Source organism: Filicampus tigris, chromosome 7, assembly GCF_054856515.1.
Source record: "Filicampus tigris isolate MCC_2025a chromosome 7, RoL_Ftig_1.0, whole genome shotgun sequence".
In the NCBI taxonomy this organism is placed as follows: domain Eukaryota; kingdom Metazoa; phylum Chordata; class Actinopteri; order Syngnathiformes; family Syngnathidae; genus Filicampus; species Filicampus tigris.
The window spans coordinates 27,152,941-27,173,156 of record NC_141223.1 but is presented as its reverse complement, the minus strand read 5'-3'; the positions used below and the strand labels follow the sequence as shown (position 1 = coordinate 27,173,156).

General features: G+C 42.6%; 1 protein-coding gene and 1 pseudogene across 10 annotated transcripts in view; one reads left to right on the top strand and one right to left on the bottom strand.

The window, feature by feature from the left end:
* bcas3 (BCAS3 microtubule associated cell migration factor) overlaps nt 1-20,216 on the bottom strand; it is a 482,251-nt gene that overhangs the window by 388,979 nt on the left and 73,056 nt on the right. For all 10 annotated transcript variants that reach the window (XR_015087344.1, XR_015087345.1, XM_086034860.1 and 7 more), the window contains 2 exons: nt 17,527-17,610; nt 2,924-3,094 (listed from right to left, as the gene is read on the bottom strand). Coding sequence is in view for 8 of the 10 variants with exons in the window: in XM_086034860.1 (XP_085890986.1) it covers nt 2,924-3,094; nt 17,527-17,610 (255 nt within the window). In the remaining 2 variants the exon portion in view is untranslated. The remainder of the gene's footprint in view (nt 1-2,923; nt 3,095-17,526; nt 17,611-20,216) is intronic.
* LOC147145397 (uncharacterized) lies at nt 10,460-11,067 on the top strand (annotated as a pseudogene).

The window sequence follows — 20,216 nt, the reverse complement described above, 5'->3', positions numbered from 1 at the left end:
ATGAGGTCGAAGGAACTGTCCAAGGGGATCAGAGAAAGAATTCTGGCAAGGCACAGATTTAGCCAAGATTACAAAAGAATTTCTGCAGCACTTAAGTGGCCTCCATACTCCTCAAATGGAAGAAGTTTGGAACGACCACAACTCTTCCTAGACCTGGCCGTCCAGCTAAACTGAGCAATTGTGGGAGAAGAGCCTTGGTGAGCGAGGTAAAAAAGAACCCAAAGATCATTGTGGCTGAGCTCCAGTGATACAGTCAAGAGATCGGAGAATGTTCCACAAACTATCACTGCAGCCCTCCACCAGTCTGGGCTTTATGGCAGAGAGTGGTCCAACGGAAGCCTCTCCTAAGTGCAAGGCACATGAAAGCCTGTATAGAGTTTGCCAAAAAACACATGAAGGACTCCTAAACTATGAGAAATAAGATTACCTGGTCTGATGAGACCAAGATTGAATTTTTTGGTGTTAATTCTGAGCAGTATCTGTGGAGAAAACCAGGCACTGCTCATCACATGCCCAATACAATCCCTAAAATGAAACATGGTGGGGGAAGCATCAAACTTAAAGGAGAGCCACTGTCACAAAGACGGACTTTTACGTAGTTTTACTTTAAAAAGTTGCTTGACGGCTCATTGGAGAAATCCCAAATAAGTTGCACACTTTGGAAAGCCAAATTCAAATATGATATTAGTTGTACATCTTTGGTGCATTGTTCGACTGTTATATTTTAAACAATGCAATACAATACAACTTTATTTTTTATAGCAAAATGCATAACAGCTACAGCTGTAAAAAAGCACTTGACATTACAACAACAAAACAGCAATAATATAACAAGTGAAAGCAATAAATTAAAACACCAAATCCTATAAACAATAGACACCGGAAACCAGCAGAAAAACTTGGTGAGCGAGGTAAAAAAGAACCCAAAGATCATTGTGGCTGAGCTCCAGTGATACAGTCAAGAGATCGGAGAATGTTCCACAAACTATCACTGCAGCCCTCCACCAGTCTGGGCTTTATGGCAGAGAGTGGTCCAACGGAAGCCTCTCCTAAGTGCAAGGCACATGAAAGCCTGTATAGAGTTTGCCAAAAAACACATGAAGGACTCCTAAACTATGAGAAATAAGATTACCTGGTCTGATGAGACCAAGATTGAATTTTTTGGTGTTAATTCTGAGCAGTATCTGTGGAGAAAACCAGGCACTGCTCATCACATGCCCAATACAATCCCTAAAATGAAACATGGTGGGGGAAGCATCAAACTTAAAGGAGAGCCACTGTCACAAAGACGGACTTTTACGTAGTTTTACTTTAAAAAGTTGCTTGACGGCTCATTGGAGAAATCCCAAATAAGTTGCACACTTTGGAAAGCCAAATTCAAATATGATATTAGTTGTACATCTTTGGTGCATTGTTCGACTGTTGTATTTTAAACAATGCAATACAATACAACTTTATTTTTTATAGCAAAATGCATAACAGCTACAGCTGTAAAAAAGCACTTGACATTACAACAACAAAACAGCAATAATATAACAAGTGAAAGCAATAAATTAAAACACCAAATCCTATAAACAATAGACACCGGAAACCAGCAGAAAAACTTGGTGAGCGAGGTAAAAAAGAACCCAAAGATCATTGTGGCTGAGCTCCAGTGATACAGTCAAGAGATCGGAGAATGTTCCACAAACTATCACTGCAGCCCTCCACCAGTCTGGGCTTTATGGCAGAGAGTGGTCCAACGGAAGCCTCTCCTAAGTGCAAGGCACATGAAAGCCTGTATAGAGTTTGCCAAAAAACACATGAAGGACTCCTAAACTATGAGAAATAAGATTACCTGGTCTGATGAGACCAAGATTGAATTTTTTGGTGTTAATTCTGAGCAGTATCTGTGGAGAAAACCAGGCACTGCTCATCACATGCCCAATACAATCCCTAAAATGAAACATGGTGGGGGAAGCATCAAACTTAAAGGAGAGCCACTGTCACAAAGACGGACTTTTACGTAGTTTTACTTTAAAAAGTTGCTTGACGGCTCATTGGAGAAATCCCAAATAAGTTGCACACTTTGGAAAGCCAAATTCAAATATGATATTAGTTGTACATCTTTGGTGCATTGTTCGACTGTTATATTTTAAACAATGCAATACAATACAACTTTATTTTTTATAGCAAAATGCATAACAGCTACAGCTGTAAAAAAGCACTTGACATTACAACAACAAAACAGCAATAATATAACAAGTGAAAGCAATAAATTAAAACACCAAATCCTATAAACAATAGACACCGGAAACCAGCAGAAAAACTTCTGTTCACTTTTAAAACCCTGTTGAAGACACATTTCTATTCTCTGGCTTTTGATCTGACCCGAAATTTTCGGCTCTTTTCCGGTGTCTATTGTATATAGTGTTTTATGTTAATTTATTGATTCCACTTGTTGTATTATGGCTATTTTGTTCTTTGTATGTAAAGTGCTTTGTTACAGCTCCAGCTGTTGTGAAATGCACTATACAAATAAAATTGTATTGTATTGTAATGTATATCTAAATGTTCACGAGGCCTGATGAGTGTGTGAAATTTGTGAGCATGTTTAGGTTCCCAAAAATATGATTCAACAGCAAAATAGTAATAACAACAATTCCTACAAAAACAATAGGAACCTCGCAGCAGATGCTGCTCGTGCCCTAATACTGTAATAGCAAATAATAGTAAAAAATTATTCTAAAACAATAGGGACCTTGCAGCAGTCGCTGCTTGGTCCCTAATAATAATAATAATTTCTATAAAAACACAAGGACAACGCAGCGGTTGCTGCTCGGGCCCTGATTCGAATAAAAAAACATACAATACATAAGAAAAACAGTAATGGTATCAGGCTTTCCACAATCACCAAAGAATCACAAAAGAAAAATGGACGAACCTGTCCTTCACCGACATTATGAGTGTCGATGACTGTGACCACACCGGCGTTATGGAGGCTACGACGACTCATGTTGTGAAGGGACTCTTCTTCATCTGAAGTGCATGCTGGCAGAGTACCAGTCAACTGGGTCACAACCTTCCCAACTATGGTGAGACCTGTCTTTAGAGTCTAACGGGAGAAACAATAAACAGTAATGAGTTTGCATTTAAGCTTGAGTTTAGTTTGTAACTTTAATAGAATGTCTGTCTTCAGGTGAAAAAAAACACTTTGAACACATACTTTTATGAAATTCAGAGCTGCAGCATTTGAGTCGTTGGAGGAAGACAGATGTACAGGGGTTGTGACTAAGTGTATGTGCACCAGGGAATGTATATTCACTCAATATGTGCCTGTGTTCCTTTGAGTCTGTTTAAGGCCCAGCCAGGGTGGCTGGCTTAAACATACCTCTGTGGCTCTACTGAAGGATAGTGCTACTTAATGGGTTCTATCTTGCATAGTACACTGTGTTTGCCTAATGGAGTCCAATGCATGATACTGTGTGTATGTAAGCAGAAAAGGAGGCTCTGGGGAGTCTAATCAAGCACCAGGCGGCCACTATCAATTCAATGTGGCGCCAATCATCTTTTTGGGGTTTCGGTCTCGTCTGTCATCATCAATCCATTGGACATGCTAAGTATCTGTTGTCTTTTTGCGTCTGTACATTCACATTTGAACGTGTCAGTGTCTGCATGTAAATTGCAAGAAGAACCATCAATTATTCACTGAGGCATGAAGACCCTGCTTGATCAACACTAATGTGTTTTTCTAATTACTGCAGTTGTGGACTTCTAAGATGTTATCCAAACAAACCCATTGATCAATCCAGAGGAGGAAAACATTGTCTACTGGCTGAAAAAAAATCATATGAATATTGTGAAAGTAACAATTCATACAAAAACCTTAAAATATCAGCACCTTTTGTGAAATGTATACTGTATTGTACACAAGAAAGACAGAAAACAGGAAAATGTTTTCCAATGCATCAAAACTGTTGCCCCCCTAAACAAAAGTCATTGCACTTTAACAAGGTCATTATCATGTAATAACCCCACTCCCCTTCTTTTAAACAGTCAGTGTGTCGCGCCACATGCCCGGGGACTCTTTGATATTTTCACTATAATGTACAGGGAGTGCACAATTATTAGGAAAGTTGTATTTTTGAGGATTCATTTTATTATTGAACAACAACCATGTTCTTAATGAACCCAAAATACTCATTAGCTGAATATTTTTGGGAGTTGGAGTGGTTTATTTTTTATTTTTAGCTATTTGGGGAGGATATCTGTGTGTGCAGGTGACTATTACTGTGCATAATTATGAGGCAACTTAACAAAAAACAAAGATGTACCCATTTCAATTATTTATTTTCACCAGGGAAACCAATATAACAGCTCAACATTCACAAATATACATTTTTGACGTTCAAAAACAAATCAGTGACCAATGTAGCCGCATTTCTTTGCAAGGACACTCAAAAGCCTGCCATCCATTGATTCTGTCAGTGTTTTGATCTGTTCACGACCAACATTGTGTGCAGCAGCAACCACAGCCTCCCAGACACTGTTCAGAGAGGTGTACTGTTTTCCCTCCTTGTAAATCTCACATTTGATGAGGGACCACAGGATCTCTATGGGGTTCAGATCAGGTGAAGGAGTCCATGTCATCACTTTTTCTTCTTTTAGGGCCTTTCTTGCCAGCCATGCTGTGGAGAACTTGGATGCATGTGATGGAGCCCTATCCTGCATGAAAATCATGTTTTTCTTTAATTAAGGATACTGACTTCTTACTGTACTGCTTGAAGAAGGTGTCTTCCAGAAACTGGCAGAAGGACTGGGAGTTCAGCTTGACTCCATCCTCAACCCAAAAAGGCACCACAAGCTCATTTTTGATGATACCAACCCATACCAGTACCCCACCTCCACCTTGCTGGCGTCAGCACCTCATAAATGTATATTGTCATTGTCAATCTTAATAATGATAATAAAATCGAAAAATGAGCTGTAGTTCAAGTCTGGCACTGTGATTTTGTGCATTAAGGATTTTTTTTTTTCGGTGAGTTGGCCGGAGGTGGGAGGGAGCAAAGAGTTCGACGGGCCTTGAATTTTGTTATTTACCAACAACTTGCTCAAACCTACAAATCTTTTGAGTGAGTACAATAAATCGAATCACTTCATGAACTAATTTGTTCCTTCTCAGGTCAGTTGAACCTAGCCATGCGCGCAGACCACCGACTCCCAAGAAAACGGTAACAAGTGGGACGGTGGCAGAGCATGGTGGGCTTCGTGAATCTCGTTATCCAGTGGCTACGTTGGTCCTCAAAATATGTCAATGTGAAACTGTTCCGTGGTGGAAAAAAAGATTGGGGACCCGGGATGAGGTGAATGAGAAATGGAGGTTAGACAGGCATTGGGGGCCAATGTCATGTTTTGTCCTGTGCGCTCTCTCTCTCCCTCGCTCTCTGTTTGTTGCTGCCCAGCTGGAGTGGAGGAGGTGTTCTCTTCAGCTGCGCACCTGTGGCTGATCATAATCAGCAAGGTTTAAAAGGACACTGTTCACCACCGCGTTTTGTCGGATTATTGACCTTGCTCGCTTCACAGCCCAAGCTCTGTTTTCTAGACCTCTCGTTCTCGTATCTTGTTCTCGATTTTTCTGGTAAGGTTTTGTGGTATAAAGTTTTTGTTCCTCGTCACTTTGACGTAAAAACGAACTGGCCGCACGAGATGACACCACCAGCCTGGAGGAACTTATTGCACTTGCTATTCGGTTGGAATACCTATGTGTTTTGTGTTATTGGAGTTTTTTTGCAATCTTGTTTTTGTCTTTCGGTTAGTCAATTCTTCCTTGCCTTGTGCAAGCGTTTTGTGTTTCCCATTTGATGTTCCCTGGCTTTGTTTTCGCCAGCGTCCTCTGTTCATACTTTGTCAATCTTTTTTTTTTATTTTGTAATTAAAGATTTTTCTACTCAACGATTTTGCCCTAATTTGCGTTTTTGGGATCCACATTTTCTCCTCCTGACAGAATAATCCGATCATGGATCCCACAGAATCCGACAAAATTAGAAAAGCTTTGACCAGCCAGGGTCGACCGGTGGGACAGCAGGAAGCGGCGCTCACGGACCTCCGTGGTGCTGTGACACTATTGGCTCAGCGGTGCGACAGTCTGAGTACCCATCTTGAGCAGCGCGACATCCGAGGAATGGCCCCTTCGATTTTCTAAGATGCATCAAGATCGATGCCTCCTGACATGTTTCGCTGTCGGGAGCCCAATTTATCCCACCCTACACGGTATGAGCGTGAACCCGGTTTGTGTGGACAGTTCCTCCATCAATGTTCCCTCATTTTCGATCAGCAACCACTTACCTATGCCACTGATAGCTCGCGGGTGGCGTTTATTATGAGTCTCCTGTCTGGTCAAGCTGCTGCGTGGGCTTTGGCGGTGAGCAATGCCAAACCCGAGCTCCGGTCTTCACTCCCTGATTTTATTAAAGAGTTTCGCCAAGTGTTTCACCGCCCTGTACAGGGAAGGGAGGCCGCAGGTCGTTTGTTAGATTGCGTTCAAGGTAACCAATCCACTGCTGATTATTCTATAAACTTCCGTATTCTGGCGGCTGAGAGTGGGTTCGATGACTGTGCACTTTGTAGCATATTCCGTCGTGGACCGAATTAATCTCTTAAAAACGAACTGGCCGCACAAGATGACACCACCAGCCTGGAGGAACTTATTGCACTTGCTATACGGTTGGAATACCTACCTACGAGGGTCATCGCTCAGGTTTCGGGAGCCACCACCTCCTACAGAGCGGGATCCGCATCGGGACGCCAGCCACCTCCCGAGTCATCCAGGACAACGCAGGAGGAGCCGATGCAGCTAGGCGGTGGAAGGCTAAACCCAGAGGAGAGGAGGCGGCGTGCACTGTCCGGGGCCTGCTTTTATTGCGGACAGACGGGACACAATGTGGCAAAGTGTCCTACGAGACCGCTCTCCTGTAAGTCTTCCCATGTGGGGGGTCCTGACTCTTCCATCGGACGGGTTTCCAGTGACTCTAGAGACTCTAAAAGACTCGAGCTTAGGGGTGAATTGCGTGTGCTTGGCAAACATGTAACTGTTACTGCGCTTATTGGTTCAGGGGCAGATGACTATTTTATTGATCCCAACATAGTGGAAACCTTGGGCTGCACAACGAAAGAGCTGACCGAGGTCAAGAGGGTTACTGATCTTGACGTCTAGCAGAAATCAAATTTGCCACGTGTCCCGTGCTGCTCCGTCTGTCTGGTAACCAATTTTTTGTAATGCTGTCTCGTGCGGCACCTATCATATTAGGCCTGCCATGGCTGAAGATGCACAACGCGGACATTAACTGGGGTCGTCCAGCTATAGAAAATTGGAGTTTATTTTGTCATGGTCACTGTCTTAAGTCCGCTGTGCCGGAGAACACTCCATCGGTTGTAACTCCTGAGGAGGAATTTAATTTAGATCATGTGCCACGAATATAATGAAAAAGGACAACTGCGAGCCAATCCGGTTAAGACTCAGACCGTGGTAGACTGGCCTATCCCTACCTCTAGGAAGCATTTACAGGGATTTCTGGGTTTCGCTAACTTCTATAGGAGGTTTATTCGAAACGACAGTCGCAGCCCCTTTAACTCGTTTAACGTCCAGCAACCAGCAGTTTCGGTGGAACGATAGCGCCGATTCGGCATTCAAAGAATTGAAGGAGAGATTTACTAGTCCTCCGGTGCGAACTCATGCTAACCCTGATCTCCCGTCTGTCATTGAAGTTGATGCATCTAATTCAAGTGTGGGGCGGTACTTTCTCAACGGTCCCCAGTCGACCAAAGGCTCCACCCCTGCACCTTCTTCTCCAGGAGACTCTCTCCGCCGAGTCCAACTGCGAGGTGGGGAACCGGGAGCTCTTGGCCATTGTTTTAGCCCTTCAAGTATGGCGTCACTGGCTGGAAGGGCGCCAAAGAACCTTTCACAGTCTTCACCGACCACAAGAACTTCGAATACATCCACTCTGCGAAGCGCCTGAAACTCTTGTCGAGCCAGGTGGGCGCTGTTTTTTACCCGTTTCTATTTCACTCTCACCTATCGTAAAGGATCTCGCAATCAGAAACCAGACGCCTTGTCACGTCTCCACGACCCCGCAGTTGATGAGGCGCGGTACGAGGCCATTTTGCCGAGATCATGTATTGAGGGAATGCTCCAGTGGGAGATTGAAAAGAAGGTCTTGGAAGCCGCACGTGACATTCCAGCGCCAGAGGGGTGTCCTCCAGGTTGTCTATTTGTGTCGGCTGAGCTTCGGCAGGAAGTATTACTCTGGTGATATGCGTCCAAGGTGGCGTGCAACCCGGGTGTTTACCGCATCACGACCATGATCACGCAAAGGTTTCTGGTGGCCAGACTTGAAAAAAGACGTCACTGATTTTGTAGGAGCGTGTTCAGCCTGCGCCTGTGGGAAATCCTCGCGGCAACCATCAGCGGGCCTACTTCGCCCCTTGCCAACCCCGTCACGCCCTTGGTCTCACATATCTCTGGACTGTGTCACTGAACTGCCAGTCTCTAAAGACAAATCAGTGATCCTCACCGTTGTGGACCGGTTTTCAAAGCCCACCCATTTCGTGGCTCTGGCCAAGTTTCCTTCCTACCTCAAAACTGCCAAGTTGTTGATTACCCATGTTGTTCGTCTCCATGGAATACCCACAGACATTGTGTCCGATCGTGGTCCCCAGTTTGTGTCCAGGATCTGTTAAGTTATGCCATGCCTTTGGGGCCTCGGCGAGCCTGTCATCGGGATATCATCTGCAGACCAACGGCAAGAGTGAGCGCGCCAACCAGGACTTGACTGTCCTCCGATGTGTTTATCTGCATCAACCCACATTGTGGTCCCTGTACTTACCTTATGTTGAGTATTCGAACAACACCCTGGTGTCCTCTGCAACTGGAACGTCGCCATTCGAAGCGGCCTACGGGTTCCAACCGTCCTTGTTTCCATCGCATGAAAGCCAGGTCTCCTTGCCGTCGGTCCAGCACCAGCTGAAGCGAGCCCAGCGTGTCTGGAGGGAGACCCGGGCGGCTCTGTCCAGAATGGCGGAACGTAATAAGGTGATTGCCGACCGGCGCAATGTCCTGGGCCCACTTAACTGCCTGGTCAGCGTGTATGGCTGTCTACACGGGACCTGAACCCGGCCGGGACTTCCCGCAAACTTGGGCCCTAATTCATTGGGCCGTTTGAGATTGAGGCAATCGTCTTGTCGCTGCGAGGCTGCGCTTGCCTCCGACGCTCAAGGTCCATCCTGTGTTCCACGCCTCCTTGGTCAAGCCGGTGGGGGACTGTCCTTTGGCCCCAACCCCTGTTCCCCCGCCGCCTCCTCATATTGTGGATGGGGAGCCCGTCTACACTGTGAGGGAGATTTTAGACTCCAGGCGCAGGGGCTGGGGGGATCAGTTCTTGGTCGACTGGGAGAGGTACGGCCCGGAGGAACGTCAATGGCTTTGGATCTTGGATCCATCGCACATCCGTGATTTTTTTCGCCGCTCATCCCTCGAAGCCAGATGGTCCGCCTGGAGGCGTCCGTTGACTCCTCCAGTTGCTCTGTGTGCGCTCTCTCTCCTTCTCTCTCTCCCTCTCTCTCTCTCACTCTCTCTCTGTTTGTTGCTGCCCGGCTGGAATGGAGGGGGCGTTCCCTTCAGCTGCACACCTGAGGCTGATCATAATCAGCAATGTTTAACCCTTAGATGCATAAGTGGGTCAAAAATGACCCGGTGAGGTTGTATTCTTTAAATATCTTCGTAATGAAAAATTGTTAGGATTTCATGTTCCAGGTATTCCTCAAAAAACATGTTTTTGATATAATGACATTCACATTTTTAACTTACCTTTTATACTTTTGAAGAAATGACAGTTTTTGTATTACTACCCCAAGTTTCCATAAGAAGGTCAAAAATGACCCGCATGCATTTTCTATAGAATCCAATGGGAACCATTGATTTTTATCAACTTTGGCTGTCAGAAATGAACTGTGAACCACACAGACTATATCAAAAGTTTCACCCTTCAGGAAGATCGTTTCAAACAGCAAGAGCTGACATGTGAAATTATTATCTTCATATAATATTGTATGTGTCTTTCATGATTGTTATTATTATTAATAAAAATTACCCTACTTTATAACTAGCTAACACTAACTAGCTAACTAAGATCGCTAACATTAGTATATGCATTGTGTTAACGTTAGTGTGTGTGCGTGTCATTTATGATTGTTGTGTGAAAAAGTATGTTATTATTGTTTATCAACATATTAGCCTACTTCATAAGTAGTGTTTTCGTTTTCTGGCTGTGCTGAAAAAGCAGGTGGTGCTGATGTATCATAACTAGAGTTAGACAACATTACTATATGCAGTGTGTGTTTGTGTGTGTGTGAGTATTTATTAATATAGCTACATCTTGATCTATTGGACACATTAATTTGATGTTTCCGCATCCAATGTGTCATGGCTCCTAGATACAGAGATGAAATTGTCCTATAGATGGTAGATGATGGAGGCCAGTAACGGGGTTGGACTCTTGAGTCTGAAATTTCTGATAATGAGGACCCAGACTATTGTCCAGGTGGAAGTGGAAATACAACTGAACAGAATCAATCTGATTCAGAAAATTTCTCTTATGTGTCCTCTGAAGAAGAAAGTGTCCAAATCATGTCCTACAAAATGAGTCGGAAGGGCTTTTACTGGAGCCACAACACCCTTACATGTCAGTCAGGGCCTGCACAAGGGCTTAGCACTGCCTCACCAGATGATATCACTGATGATATAATACAAGAGGTGATGGAGAGACCAAACTTGGAAGGATGTAGAGTAGCAACAGCTTGAGGAAAAGAATGGAAAAATAACTTTGGAAAAAATGGAAAAAAGATTAATTAATGACCTTCATTGGATTGACCGTGCTTGCAGGAAGTGAGAAGAACTGGGATGTATCAGTCCGTGAGATATTTGGGAGTTCTCTACATATTCCCATGTATAAGGCCTCTATGGCTATTGGAAGATTTGCAGACATTCACCATACCTTGCGCTTGAATAATCAGAGGACCACAGCCTGGTAACAGACCATATGGCAGCCTTCTACAATGTTATGGGACCTATTCCTGGTCAACCGCAAAACGCGATTCATCCCCAGTGATCGTGTCACTGGGGATGAATCGCGTTTTGCTATTGGAAGATTTGCAGACATTCACCATACCTTGCGCTTGAATAATCAGAGGACCACAGCCTTCTGACTGGTAACAGACCATATGGCAGCCTTCCACAATGTTATGGGACCTATTCCTGGTCAACCGCAAAACGCGATTCATCCCCAGTGATTGTGTCACTGTGGATGACCAGCTTGTGCCATTCAGGGGTAGATGCAAGTTTCTACAGTACATGCCAAGCAAGCCTGCCAAGTATGGTCTAAAGATCCTCTGGGTTTTTGATGCAATAGATGGTATAGATGGGGAGAGAACCAGGGGAAGAAGTTCAGAAGAATCTGGGGGAAAACATCAGTTGTGTAGTAGATTTAAAAATGCAGGTTGCAACATCAAAAATGTTTAAAAGGGAAAAAATGAAGATATTTCAAACATGAAATCATTGTTGTATGGTCCTAAATATAATACTAAATACTATGCAAGTGATTACTCTTAACCTAAATGACAAAAATGGCATAAAAACACATTGATTCTAATATGGGTCATTTTTTACCCACTTATGGAAGAGTGTAGGGTCCAGTCACTAGTGCATCTAAGGGTTAAAAGGACACTGTTCACCAATCGGATTATTGACCTTGCTCGCTTCACAGCCCAAGCTCTGTTTTCTAGACCTCTCGTTCTCGTATCTTGTTCTCGATTTTTCTGGTAAGATTTTGTAGTATAAAGTTTTTGTTCCTCGTCACTTTGACTGAGCGCTTTGGGTTTCGTGTTATTGGAGTTTTTCTCATTTTTATCTTTCGGTTAGTCAATTCTTCCTTGCCTTGTGAGAGCGTTTTGTGTTTCCTATTTGATGTTCCCTGGCTTTGTTTTCGCCAGCGTCCTTTGTTCATACTTTGTCGATCTTTTTTTTTTTAATTGTGTAATTAAAGATTTTTCTATTCAACGATTTTGTCCTATTCTGGATTTTTGGGATTCACATTTTCTTCTGTCCGTTTTTGTCGGACCTGACAGGAAAGTGCATTGAGGGATTTGAAGTTGAGGAACAGGATTTTGATGGAGATGTGAGACTTGGCCGGAAGCCAGTGATAGTGAATGAGGGCGGGAGTGATGTGCTGTCAGGGCTTGGTGCCGATGCGGTCCGAGCAGCTGATTTTTTTAAGCCTGCCCAGAGCTTTGTTGGGTAGCCCAAACAGGATTCTGTTACAGTAGTCCAGGAGGGACGTGACAAATACAGTATGTGGATGAGGGTCTGTGCAATGTTTTTACAGCATTTTTACAACAACTATTGAACTACAAATCTGGGTGATATTTGACAACTCTACTGGCTACGATTAGCCAACTTTCACTTAAATGTAAATTGGTCATTACCTGCCAAAGCAGCAGGGAATATGGCGATGTGACAGTCAAATGTAAAGCATAAAAGTCAAATGACAGGCTTCTGGGTCAGTGTCAAAAGCAGGATTGGTGATTGATTCACCTCAATCTTAATGTCATAATGGCAAGAGAATGGTCAGTGAGTGACAAGGCAAAATTTACTTCTTTTCATTTCAATGGGCTATTACAGTCAAGTCAAGCCAGTAAATTTGTTTACAAGAATATGTTCTATGCAGGCCCACTAGCTCAAACATGGCATTCTGATTAATATTGTGTTTGTGGAATATGAGTTAAGCAGAAAAATGGACCCGTTTTTGTCCATCTCAGGGGGCTGCCATTTTGCCACTTGCTGTCGACTGAAAAATGACATCACAGTTGCTAATGGCTCAGGTAACAACGAACGGCTCAAATGGTTTCTGAAGCTGAGCAATGATTGGTTTTTACCTAAGCCCTGAGCAACAGTGATTTCATTTTCAGTCGACAGAGACAGAGATGGCTAAAAACGTGTGGATTTTGCTGCTTAACCCATTAAGGCTGGGAGCGCATAACCATGTTTCAACCACTAAATCCGGGAGGGCTGTTGCATCTTTCTACTTTTAGAGCCGGGAGAGCTTATACATCATTTTCTTTTTTTTTTTAAATCCAATTCTCAGCCTCTTAGCCAATGAAATGCATCAGAATATACACATGACGCTGTCGTTAGCTCTCGGAGGATGTCCGGAATTCTTTCGGGCAGTAATGGTGGACGCAGACAATCGTGGGAGTTTTGAAATAAGTGACAGCAGTGAAAAAGACAATGCGCTTGTCAACTTTGAACCAGTGGAACCAGTCTACCGAACGTGTTATATGGCTAAGATATAAGTTTGTAGACAATGACGATATCGACGGCTTTGTGACAGAAAAGATGATTTTTTTTTTAATTACCACTTGATTTTTAAAAATCTAAAATAGTGCTTCTCTTGCACTGACACTTTATTTTTACAATTTTGATCGACAATCAACAGTAAATAATAAACACAGGCCTCCGTGAAAGCCAAATGTCTAAGCTCTCAAATTATTTTGGAATGATGTTTCTATCTGCTACAAGGGTTGAAATCTTAATTATTTTGTAGGTGTAATTTACGGGAAAACTTCAAGTTTTAGATTCTAAAATCGACCTTAGGCTTTAGAGAGATGTGTAGCCAGGCGCTTTAGGCCTTAATGGGTTAACTCATATTCCACAAACGCAATGTTAATCATAATGCCATGTTTCGACAGGTAAATGCACATAGAAGATATTATTGCTAATATTTTTTGGGGGGTGACTTCCCCTTAAATCCAGCTAAAAAAATTGTAAAATTTCAGCTAAAGTGAAGAAAAAAATTGTATTTACATGAAACCCATCTAAATACAAATGAACTTGACAAGTTGATAAAAAAAAAAAAAAAAAAAAACAGATTCAACCAGGTATTATATTTTTTGTAACAAATCAGGACATAGGCGATAAGTTGCTAGCCACATTTGAGCAAGCTACATTTTTAAAAATACATGCAATGAGGGATACAGAAGGAAGACTTATCTTAGTAGGACAAAATCTCTGGCAGCTGTTGCTGGCAGCTGCCACCCCCGTACCAGATGCCACCCGTGTTGCCACACTTATTGTTAGCAATGAATTGATTAATAATAAATGGCCACATTCATTTTTTTTTTTTTTGTGATGTTGCTCATATGAACATTTTAATCACCAGTTTAGATTTTACTACCATGCGGATCCCCACTCCCCCATTTAAAGAAAAACAAATTGTTGCATCCTAACTGCTCCACTGCGAGTCGGGTCTGAGTGCATGTAGAGTCATGTGAAGTCTCAGTACACAGTAAAAAGTCCCAGTACCCTATTGTCTGAAATTGACAAGTGCCGGTACTCTGTTAAGGTTAGGGTTGGGCACCGGTAATTGGGAACCGAGGGACTAGCACTTCGGTTCTCCCGGAATCGTTCAGGTTTTAAAATGTCGGTGCCACATTTCGATTCCAAATCCGTCTCTCGGAGGAAGCCTCCCAAAACAAATAAAGCACCAATGAGCCCCTTTTCCACAAACAAGCCAGCCAACCAACATATAAGTTCCTGGTAACACAAGTTCCTTTGGCCCAGGTGGTTTGCGTTTCCCCCACAACTCATAGTTCTTGGTAAAACATGCAAATGACACTGATGACTAGGGATGTGCGCGACTAGTCATTTAACCGTTTAACCGTCTACGATTCATTAAACGTTTAGTATTTTACTAGTCGGTTAAACGCTGCATTAAGTATCATGCATCTTGTTCCTCGCGCCTCTGCCTCGCCCTCTGTAAACAACGTGAGTACCAAGAGAGAGGATTGCCTTTTCGGGCTGAGCCCGGCTGGGCCCCATGGGTGCAGGCCCAGCCACCAGGCACTCGCCAGCGAGCCCCAACTCCAGGCCTGGCTCCAGAGGGGGGCCCCGGTGACCCACGTCTGGGCAAGGGAACACGTGGACCAATCATTTTACTCATAAAGTCTGTCTGTGAGCCGTGCTTTGTCTGGTCCCACACCTAGGACCTTTTTGACATAGGTGATCCTGCCAGGGGCATAAAGCCTCAGACAACTTATAGTTGTGATCAAAAGTGTGCATACACTTCTGAGTTTCCAGTTATTTCTACAACTCTGTGTTTTCTCTAAAAGAATGATTGGAGGAACAGATACTTCTGCATTACGAAAAAAACATTCATGAAGTGTTGTTCTCTTGTGACTTTATTATGGGTTAACAGAAAACATGACCAAATCTGCTGGGTCTAAAATATTAATACAGTTATGCTTATATTTGGTTACATGTTCCTTTACCATTCATATCTATTAAGCACTTTTGGTGGTAGCCATCCACAAGCTTCTGGTTGAACCTTTGAGCACTCGTCTTGACATAATTGGTGCAGTTCAGTTAAATTGGTAGGCTTTCTGACATGGACTTTCTTCAGCATTGTCCACATGTTCTCAATGGTGTTTCAGTCAGGTCTTTGGTACATTCTAGAAGTACATTCTAAAACCTTAATTCTAGCCTGATTTAGCCATTCCATTACCACTTTGGATGTGTATTTGGGGTCATTGTCCTGTTGGAACACCCAACTGTGCCCAAGACCCAATCGTCAGGCTGATGAATTTAGGTTATCTTGAAGAATTTGAAGGTAATCATCCTTCTTCATTATCCCATTCACTCTCTATAAAGCACCAGTTCCAGTGGCGTAAAAAAAAGCCCCACGGCATAATACTACCACCACCGTGCTTGACAGTAGGCATGGTGGTCTTGGGGTTGAAGGATCTAAATATAAATGAATAGCTTTATATTAGCCAACAGGTTAGACAAAAATCAATATGACAATTACACATTTACGGACATCGCATAATCAGTTAGAAGTGTTAGAGTCAGCGTGCCCTGATCTGCCCATGGGACAAGCTGGAGAGGATCAGCCCTATGGACAGGGCCAGTCAGGGAGGAGACCAGCCGACATTATGTTTACATTTTGAAGACAGTATAAATGTGAGGGCTGCATGTTAGACCGTGTTCCTTTTCTGCCTTTGCCCGTCTCGGGTGAGAGCATTCACGAGGATGGAAAAATTGCCCAGATCTGATCATTGTATGATTCCTGAACTTCAGAGATGGAAAACAAAACCGATGAGATGCAATCGACTTGTGTGAGTTTTACTTTACATTGGATACCTTCTTGAAAGACAAAACGAACATGCATTGATTAAGTAGTTGTTTTGTAAATTGCTAATTGGGCGTATGCCCTTGAAACCTGCAAAACATTCGAACAGGGTGAAAGGCCTCACCTATCCTCCTCCAAACATATTGCTGGGCATTGTGGCCAAACAACTCCATTTATTTTTGGTCTGACCACAAAACATTCCTCCACAAGGTCTTATCCTGTCCATGAGATCATTCAACAATTTCAGACGAGCCTTAAGGTGCCGCTTTTGGAGCAAGGGATTCCTTCTAGCACAGCAGCTTTAGTCATGGCAATGCAAATCACGCTTGACTGTGGACACTCACACCTGTGTTCCAGCAGTTTCTCATTTTTGGCAGAGCTGTTTTTGATTATTCTAGGTTGACTCTTCACTCTCCTGACCAATTTTCTCTCAGCAGCAGACAATAGCTTGCATTAACTACCTGACTGTGGCAGTGACAAAACAGTACCATACACTTTATACTCTGAAAAATTGTTTGCACTGTTACTCTTTAACTTTCCCAGTGTAACGTTTTGGACGTTTGTATCCAATGAGCCCTATTTAAATGGACTGAGAGAAGTCATCAGCTATAGTCACTCATATTCACACAAGAAGTTAAGAGGCCATGCTATAAAGCTCATTCCATTGACACAACTTTTGAAGTCACCAAAATTGCTAATTTATATTGTTGTATGTATATTTTTGATCCAGCAGATTTGGTCACTTTTTCTATTAATCCATCATAAACTCATAAAAGAACCAAATTTCATGATTGATTTCATGATGAAATTTCATGTGACAAAGAAGTATCTGTTCCAATCACTTTGTACAATCAACTGGAAACTCAGGAGAGTCGTGACATTATGTTCTTTACAAGTGTATGTAAACTTTAGATCACAAATGTAGCTCCTAGGATCATTGGGGACATGCAAACCCCTCCACCACGGTGAGGTGACGGCTCATGGAGGGGCACAGGGAAAATTAGAAAACAAGTGCAGGGGAGCCTGAGTAAGAAAGGTCTGACAGAACAGTAAGTACAGTATACTGTATGCATAATGGTGAACACTATATGTTTGTACTGATGTGTCAGTGTCACTGTCATCAAAATGTATCACTAATGTGTCAAGATTGTAATTATTGGCGCGTGCTAAACATGCCATATTAGATATTTTATGTTCTTTCAAAGAAAATTTAATAAAAATTCAATGACAAAAAATAAAAAAATTAAAATACAGAGCCAGTTGGAAATATTTATGTACACAAAAATGGTAACAGGACATTTTCACATACCTTAGCAGCATTGATCACTGTCGCTGTATAAGATTGTGCATTATCATCACAAACTCCTCCTCGAGACTGGTGACATCTGATTAACTGCAAAAACAAAGGAAACTAAAGTAAACGGATTCATGTTCATTTTAATATATGATTTTCTTAGTTTAAATGTTCATCTTTGAGGAAAAACAACACATTCACTCCTGTCTGGAACAAACAAAACAAATTAATGTTTTATTTATAACCCATGAACATGCGGGGCAAAAGGTAACTGGCGGACCAGATTTTTAGCTCAACAGTTAGTGCTCTGCACTAAGCTGGGTGGTTACCGCAAGAGTAAAGACATCACCAGTTACATACAGTATTGTTCGACTGCAGTAATTGCTTTAAAAGGTTGTGCAACAAAATAATAAGTTAAGGGGACCATAATTTTGTCCAAGCCTCGTCATGAGGTTCTTTTTTAAAATAATTGTGTTCGAACTACAGTTCAAAGAAATGTCTGATTTCCATTGGATATTTTTCATTAATTTATTTTCATTACTATTATTATTTTCTTTTAATTTCATTAATAAAGGAGTAAGAACCAACAATGTTGCCCACATGACATGTATTTCAGTTGTTTATTGTTACTTCCCTCTGCTATCATATTGTGCTCCACAGGGTCCTATTTTGGGGCCATTGCTGTTCTCGTTGTATTTGCTGCCCCTGGTTTCCATTCTTCAAAAACATGAGATTTCCTTGCACTGCTATGCGAACGACTGTCAAATCTATATCCCGCTGAGCAAAAAAGACGCATTCTCCGTAAGACCATTTTTGTCCTGCCTAGAGGACATCAAAGACTGGATGTCACTGAGTTTCTTTAATTTCAATGAAAAGAAAACAGAAGTTATGGTGTTCGGTCCGAGCGGCTCATCTACATCCCACCTTGTTGACCCGGGCCCCCTGGCTTCATATCCAAATCCAACAGTCTTGAACTTGGGGTTTAAAATGGAAGCCACCAAATCAGCACTGGTGTAAAGTCCAGCTTCTATCATCTTAGACAGCTGGCTAAGGTAAAGCCCTTCCTTTCCCATCAGCACTTAGAAACAGTCATCCATGCCTTTGTTACATCTCGGCTACATTACTGTGTTGCACTTTATTTTGGAGTCAGCCAGTCCTCTCTCAAACGTATCCAGTTGGTCCAAAAGGCTGCTGCCCGCCTACTAACCGGAGCTCGGAAGATGGAGCACATTTCACCAATTCTGGCCTCCCTAAAATACACTGGCTCCCAGTGCATTTTAGAGTTCAATTTAAGATTATCCTATTTGTCTATAAATCATTAAATGGCCTTAAAAATTAAAAATAAAAAAGAAGAACGTCCAACATTTAATTCAAGTGTATTTATTCACTGGGACAAAAATCCCACGTTAAAAAATAAGTATTTTACATTAAATCATGTGTTCCACAATTATTAGCACACCTGAATTCAATATTTCTTTGTACAACCCCCTTTTGCTAACGAAACAGCACCTAATCTCCTATAATGTTTCACAAGATGGAAGAATACAAACAGCAGGATCTTCAACCATTCCTCTTTACAAAATCTCTCTGAATCATCCACTGATCTGGGTCCTCTCCTCCGCACTCTCCTCTTTAGAATGGGGTTGACATCTTAGGACTGAGATAGCCATGGCATGTGTTTGATTCGGTGTCTGTTGAACTATTTCTACAATTTTCAGTTTGATATATTAATATTATCTAGTTCTATATAGTTGATCGTATTTTTTCATGGCTTTTAAAACATATTAACCAATATGGGTGCCAGTAAGGCGCCAGCACTCTTCACCTGCACCAGTGAATATGCGGGGAACAGATGTTGAGAGAGTCTCAACTTACAAGTACCTGGGTGTTCATCTGAACAATAAACTGGACTGGAGCGACAACACTCTTATTTTGGAAGAGTCAGAGCAGACTCTTCCTACTCAGGAGACTGAGGTCTTTTGGGGTTTAGGGGACACTCCTCAGGAACTTTTATGACTCGGTGGTTGCATCGGTCATCTTCCAGGGAGTGGTCACCTGGGCAGGCGACGTCTCGGCCCGGGACAAGAAGCGGCTGGACAAACTGGTCAGGAGGGCCGGCTCTGTCCTGGGCTGCTCCCTGGACTCTGTGGACTTGGTGGGGGACAGGAGGATGTTGGCCAAGCTGTCATCAATGCTGGACAACCCGGCCCACCTCCTCCAGGGCACCCTAACAGCACTCCACAGCTCCTTCAGTGAGAGACTGTTACACCCTCGCTGTGCAAAGGAGAGATTCCGCCGTTCCTTCTTGCCTGCTGCTGTCAGACTCTTTAACAAGAACATTGTGTAGTCTCTACAAACTGGCGGACATTAGTGCAATTGTGCAGTCCTGCACCTGAGCTCATATCGTGCAATACCCAACATTCCCCACTACTGTAATATCGTGCAATACTCAACATTCCCCACTACTGTTAGTCTAGTTTTATTTTTATCTAATGCTGTTCCTTACATTTCACTGCAGCACTGCAGCACTGTCACTTACTTAGAGTATTTTTCCTCTGTACTATGTACAGGCTAAAATGAGTGTTCCTCATACTTTTTATGTAAATGTATGTTGGTGTGTATATACATGTGTATATACACATAGTTACTGCGTATATTTACATGATCCTGAATATTTGCCGTTAATGTTATACATTAATGGCTAC